Source organism: Clupea harengus, chromosome 13 (genome assembly GCF_900700415.2).
Source record: "Clupea harengus chromosome 13, Ch_v2.0.2, whole genome shotgun sequence".
NCBI lineage: Eukaryota > Metazoa > Chordata > Actinopteri > Clupeiformes > Clupeidae > Clupea > Clupea harengus.
In genome coordinates, this window is record NC_045164.1 from 18,116,168 (window position 1) to 18,123,667 (window position 7,500).

General features: G+C 44.3%; 1 protein-coding gene across 14 annotated transcripts in view; it reads right to left on the minus strand.

Annotated features, from left to right (window-relative positions):
- ank3a (ankyrin 3a) overlaps positions 1-7,500 on the minus strand; it is a 106,162-nt gene that overhangs the window by 40,527 nt on the left and 58,135 nt on the right. For all 14 annotated transcript variants that reach the window (XM_031579154.2, XM_031579146.2, XM_031579149.2 and 11 more), the window contains one exon: positions 4,814-4,937. In XM_031579154.2, the coding sequence (XP_031435014.1) occupies positions 4,814-4,937 (124 nt within the window). The remainder of the gene's footprint in view (positions 1-4,813; positions 4,938-7,500) is intronic.

Here is a 7,500-nt window from a genome sequence, read left to right on the forward strand (position 1 = left end):
AAAGAAGAACCGCCTCGGCACAGTAAAGTCATGACTTCATCAAAATCAATACCTCACAACACAGCACTTCCAAAAAACACTCACCCGCGCTCGCACATCGCAGGGGAAAACACCCCGGCTACAGTTACCACATACTATCAGCATTTCACAATGGAGTTCGGAGAGCGTACCTTCAGGAGACTCTGCATTATCCCTGCTGCTGGTGAGATCGGTGTGTGTGTGTTTTAAGACAGGATCGCTCAAGCTTAAGTCACACAGCCAAATGAGTAATTTGAATGGTGCAATGTGCAAAGAAGCCAGTTATCTGGACAAGCTAGTTAGGTAAATAAGAGTCCACCGCTTCTACAGTATATATGAGTTCTACACATACATGTTAACACAGAGCCAATAAACTGTCCTGTCATTTCCTACCTAAAATGCCAATCTGATAATCCTCTAAACTCCTATTTGCATATCAATGCAAACGTATCTATTACCTAGAACTATACCATATCAGTCACGACTAAAAGACTATGCCGTATAAGTTCTACTGTGTACAGACTGCTGCATATTTACTGCCCTGCAACCATTTTGCCCTGTCTGCATACGGCATAACCCAGATAGCTGACTCAGACACCGGCCAGACCAGACCAAACCAGACCAGACCAGACCAGACCAGACCAGACTAGACCAGACCAGACCACACCACACCACACCAGACTAGATCAGACCAGACCAGACCAGACCAGACCAGAGCAGACCAGGGCCAGATCCTTTCCAAAGCTATTTGAAGTACGGACCATCTTCAACACCATCCCATCACCTTCAATTCTCTCATTTCCATTCATTCAGCCAGCTTGGGGCTGTCAAATAAGGCTCAAGTCCACTTAAGTCTCTGCTGGATTTCTGCCCTAATGAAACACAATGCCCCTTTGTTCTGAGTGAGACATATTTTAGTAATGATTAATTCAGTCCTGAATCAATAATGTTGAGATATCTCAGTTCTTGAACTCCTCCTCAGATTCAACAAACACAGTGTTCCACTACAGCGGTTTCCTCACACTCAATTATTTTGTTTCATTGAATCAAATTAACAGCACCACCTCTATTCTCTCAAGTAATAATGGCAGACGTGTCCCCTTATTTCAGTACTACAGCTAAACACTTACACACTTCACCACGTCTTCAGTGCTTCCTCTACTAACAACAACTTTGTGTTTCAATCATATTTGTGATTTTCACAAATTAAAGAGTAAAGGTGTGCCCTCAAAAAGAATTTAAAAGCATTTGACTATTTGTCACATAAAGTACGGCCCAGTGGTGGTGGTGCCACCCTGCTCTTTCTGTGTGGTGTGTGACCATGAGAGCATCACACACCCGCATCCATCTCACCTGTCACACACTTGACTGCCTGGCTCTCAACAGGTCGCACACCACCTCACACACACACGCACACACACTCACACTCAAACAGAAACTCAGAAACTCCCGAGTGGCTGTACAAACACTGAACATACACACACTCACACAAAAACACACATGTTAACAAGCTCCCCAGTGACTGTACATGTGTAATCAGCCTATTATTCTTCCCAACCCAAGGTGTCTCTTTAACACCATTTTTAGACTACAACAAAAAAAAACATTCTGTTCCTATAACCTGTAGCAGTAAAGATTTTATGACCTTTTTTCAGTAACAAAATGTTAACAACAGTCTCGTCCCCTCTATGACACTGTAGCCCTAGCACTTTGACTACCTCTGTAACACCCCCATATCCTGGTGTACTGCTAGAATCCTTCACACAAATTGACCTCCCTGAACTCACTTCCCTTATCTCCTCATCTAAGTCCTTAACGTGCCTACTAGGCCGCATCCCTGCAAAACTACTTAAACATGCACTGTCCTTACTTACTTAAAGTAATAAACAATTCACTAATTTCAGGATACGTTCCCCAATCATTAAAAATAGCAGTGATCAAACCATCTCTCAAAAAACCTAATCTTGATCCTGATAACCTGGCTAACTATAGGCCTTTATCCAACTTCCCTTTCTTGTCAAAACTACTCGAAAAAGTAATAGCAAAGCAACTTACTTCTTTTTACATAAAACAATATCCAAAAAGACCTCCAAGCTGTCTTTAGAGCCAATCACAGCACTGAAGCGGCCTTAGTCAAAGTTCTGAATGACCCATTAATCGCATCTGATCATGGGTGCATTTCAGGTTAGGCATGCAGGCCCTAAAAAATTGAAAATTACATTATCCAGCCATCTACCCTGACGAAATTGTTCAACTACCTAAGGTAGAAGCTTGCCTGAAAGACGAAAAAGAAGGGATGGCTAACAACTTCCTGCTCCTTAATTAAGATAAAACCGAGGTTATGCTTGTAGGCCCTAAACAATCGAGAACAACATTATCAAGCCATCTACCCACACTTGATGGTATCTCATTAACATCCAACAGTAGCATAAAAAATCTCTGTGTATTTATCAACCAAGACCTCCTACTCAACTCACACATAAAACAGATCAAAGACATCATTTTTGGATGTAGCAACAGCTCAGAAAAAAAGGGCCTCCAAGTAATACTGAATGCTGCTGCTCGCACACTTACTAGACCTAAAAAATATGAACATATCTCACCTGTACTTGCCTCTCTGCACTGGCTCCCTGTCAAACTAGTATTGATTTCAAAGTACTCCTTCTAACATACAAAGCCCTAAATGGCTTAGCTCCAAATTACCTCAAGGAATTAGTTGTCCCCTACTGCACACCAAGACCACTTCGTTTCCAGAGTGCAAGTCTCCTTGTAATTTCAAGAATATCAAAAAGCACAATAGGAGGCAGAGCCTTCTGCTATCAAGCATCCCTCCTGTGGAATAATTTTCCTGCCTCCATCCGAGAAGTGGACACCCTTTCTATCTTTAAATCGAGACTAAAGACATTCCTCTTTAGTGCATGCTGTAGTTATGAATAATGCATCAAAACCTGGCAACTGTCGCAACATACTTCATACTTCTCGTCAGCCATGTTGTTGTGTTTAGCATCAGTAGGCTACAGACAGCACATGCTGTACCGTGTAGGAGTGCCTTTACGGATCCCGGGTACAACAAGCCAGTTGTGCACTGTTGTTGTATCCTGCCACCCTTGCTATCATGTAACACTAAAAACCTCATGCACCATGTCTAACCATAACTAACCATAACTCAACAAAACTAAACATAAACAGAATTCCCACACATCATGCCAGGCAGCCTCTCTCTCTTCATCTCCTTCTATATCATGTTATGCTGCAGCGTTAATGCTGATAAAGTGGCCATATTACCTACTGGTAATTGTTTATCAAAATGTATCTCTTTATCTGTTTATCAAATTGATGTTTACCAACCAAACTCTCTCTTATCGCGTGCCATTTACCCACTAATGCAGAAGGCTGTGAAAACATCATTCCTCATCACCATAACCATTAAGTACATATACACATATTAGGCAGCCAAGCTCTGCCCACTCATTTTGTCTCATGTCTTCCCCGTCTAGTCTAGACTGTCTCCGCTGCGGGATGCTGCTGTAGTCTCTCCACCTGATTTACTTGCTACCCATCCCAACCACACTGTCATGCATTAATTCTGAATACATGACATCTACATACTCTGTGCTAGCCTATTTATGTAAATAATTGCCACCTTCGACAGTTTTCGGTTTCATTGCTCTATTTAACCTTGTTTTAGTGACCTTACGAGCACACTGTTTACCCACTAAGCTGCTCTACCATACTCAAATGCTCTCTCCCCATCTTATCCATTTTCTATGTATCATGTATATACCATCTTATGCTGTATGTATCGTGCACATTTGCCACCACCAACCACCCCTTTCTATCTCTACCTCTCTACCTGGCCGGCTCCAAGCTGTAACCCCCCCCCCCCCCTTATGAGCTGAAGTTCAGCTCAAGGTTTCTTCCCGTTAAGAGGGAGTTTTTCCTTGCCAGGGTTCAGGCACTTGAGTCAATTTTATTGTTTTGGCGTTATATAAATAAAAATGTAATTGAATTAAATTGTACAAACAGGGAAAAACACACAAACACACACACACACACACACACACACACACAGAGCAGACTGACTGACTGACTGAATGGACCTCTTCAATGACCCTGATGTAGCCTTTTAACGTTGTTGTTTCAGTTCAGCCATGCGTCTGCTGCCTGTCACCCACTGAACAATCACCAGCCAATCAGGCTTCAGTGAACCACACAATACGCCGCTAACGAACTGATGTGCTGTCACTTCGCCGTGCCAGCTTCCCCTTTACCACTGTGCTTCACGCTATCCGTCTCTCCACGCGCCCTTTATGCCAGCGGCATGAACGACCACAGATCACAAAGCCACCTGAATGAGATGAGGACGACTGATTGTGGAACAGTCAAACAAGTCTGATTGTCCATATTGCTGAGTGACAACAAAAATACACAACGACTGTAAACGGACTAGACAGGAACATCGTCAAAAATGTTTTACTAAATATTCTGTAAGGGTGCCCCATCCTCTGCATTGGAATACATTATTTCAAAGGTGCTATATTTGTTTAAGTATGACACAAAGTAAACATAACTTTAAAAGTTATTAGGACGTTTTCTTCAGCATATATATAGCCCAGACAGTGACTTATAAAACCAGTGCTTTTGTTCGTTCTGTCTTGGATGAAACAAAGAAATCCTTACATACTGATAGGCTTTGCTAATTATATACAGCGCACAAACTCTCCCACAATCATCCCTCACCTTGCTAAAGTCACGACCAGCAATGTGTGTATAGACATTGTGTGAGAGGGCTTACCTGGCAGACCGGGCTCCGATGCTGAAGCCCATGTATCCCTCCTGCGGTAAGGAGTCATCCCCCAGCTCCCTCAGATCCTGCGGCCGCAGATATTTATCCGTGTCCCCGGTCATTGCATCCTCACCTGCGTGCAAGACGGCGGCGTTAAAGGCGTTAGGGCAGCTGACAAAAGAGCACCTTCCCTCTGCAGCAGTCAGTTCTCCTATCCAACCCCCACCTTCCACACACACAAACAAACCACCATCCCACTAGATGCTAGTCCAAGTTGGTAACCAGAGGCCTTCTATAATGAATTAGTGACATTTAATACTCGACGCGAGGTTTTAGCTTTCTCTTAACTGTTCAAGGGCACCCCTGTGTGATTGTGTCTGTGCTCCTGCTGCCCTGTCTATAACCGCTAAACAACACCTGGCCCAACTGTTCGGTAGGCAACCGCATCAATACAGCACTGCGCTTGATTCCATGCGCGGAAAGGAAGTTTCCCGGCTACATTGCTATGCAACTCATGAGGTTCCACAGAAAAGCGGAGACAAAACTTAAAATGTCACAAACACACGTAAACATGTAGGCCTAGGTATTGTTTTTGGCTAACTGATATCTCGAAATGACCGACTTTCCAAAATAGCGTTATTTTAAATAACCTAGGGTTTTGTTTTTTTTGACTTAATTAAGCTATACGTGACTAAATGACACATGGCTTCTTTTACAGGCTTAAATGTATACAGAATGTTAAAAAGCAGTAGATTTAGGCTAAAGCAGAAAGCAGTGCGCATTTTAATGAAAACATATCGAAGCATATCAACATGCCTTACGCGCCAGCATTTGTGTATGTGTGTCTCTCTCTCTCTTGACCGGTTCCTGCAACTCTTTCCCCCTCTGCAGCCCCTCCCCCCGGTTCTGTGCTCCGATCGATGCCGCACTCTCCCTTTTTCCACAGAACCACCGGTATAATGATCCCTGAATTATTATTTTTTAAGTCTCCGCTGCCTCCGACGCAGCACCCTCATAAAACTATTCCACCATAGCCTACGCCATAAAAGTCAAGTAAGTGACTCTAGCTTGTATGATCGAACGAGCTATGCCGTAGCCAGCGGTGTTTACCGGACTGGTTTTGTCACAGCACTAGCCGCATAACGTTAACACACCAGCCGCGCTCTGTCCCAATACCATATTTCGCGCAGCAAACAGTTCAGCGCCCACAAAAACGCCGCAGTATCCGATTGAAACCATCGAGTCCTCACCATAGTAGTGAATCATTGTGTGTCTCTTTTACAGAGAAGCGCTGCCATTCCCGCATAGGCTTCTGGTGAAGTCGTTCTGCCTTTATTCGTTTGCTTGTTTAACGTTAATCCAGCCACCATCCGTCAGCGAAAAGAGTTTCATTCCACGGAAGCAATTCCGACCGGTCATGAGAATAATGACAAACTGGCACAGAGAGCTCTCCGTCTGCCGCCCAGGCTGTTCGCCTCGGTCCCGTGAAAGCAGCTACGTCTCCTGTCCGCTGCGGCGAGGAAGCCGGTGCTTTTTTCCCAACCAAGCTGCTCTGAAAAACTTCACACGGTGCAGAACTCTGCGGGTCCCAAGGCGAAAGTAAAAGCCGCAAAGGCCATGAGAGACCAGAGGAGAGAGAGAGACTGCCTCAAGTCAACTGTCTTTGTCAAGCACCTCTTCTCTGGCACACTCCTGTGATGATGACGCCATAGATTCGTGGGTGCATGAACCCTGCACTGATAACCCAAGCCTTCATGATTCATTCTGATAGATTCATTCTGTAAATCCCAGTCTAATGAGTAGTTGGATACTAAGAGTCGCTGTGGGACAGTAAAAATGAGCTCACTGACTCAAGTGTGTGTGTTAGTGAGTATGTGTGTGTGTGTGTTTGTGTATGTGTGTGTGTGTGTACATACTATTCTTGGAGACAAGAATGCCCCTACAAACTCAGATATGCAGACAAAAACATGTTGTCTTAATGGACAAAAAAATGATTTGTTGACATCCCAACAAGACAAACTACTCGATACACGCTGCTGAGTATGCACACACACAATCACACACACACACACACACATACACACTCACACACATGCACACACACACACACACACACACACACACACACACAGACACAGACACACACGCACACACACACACACACACAGACATGCACACGCACACACACACACACACACACACACACACACACACACACACACAGATTATTCCACGTCTTTCGCTCTCTGTCTGAGCGTAAACTAGAAAGAAAGCGGAAGGATCAGCAGCAAAGCCAGCCCTCAGCTTTAAGAGGGCACACTGCAAACCGCCCTGGCCAAATCTTAAGTGGATTACATTTGTTTGTGTGGTTGTATGAGAGACAAAGACTTTGTGTGTGTGTGAGAGAGAGATAGATGAAGTGTGTTTTTCTGTGTGTGTGTGTGCTGTGCTGTGTGTGTGTGTGTGTGTGTGTGTGTGTGTTACCCAAGACCTCACTTATCACATTCATAAACCAAATATAGTGTTATTGCTGCAGCAAAAGGAACAGTCCCAGTCATCCTTCATCCTGCCACAAAAACATTCCATGAAACTCGTCCAAGTCCTCAGTCAGGCTCCATCGGACCACCAGCGCTGAGGTGAGGAGGTCAGACTAGTAAAACTACGATACGCTGCCCTTACGCAGAGACATCTGAGGT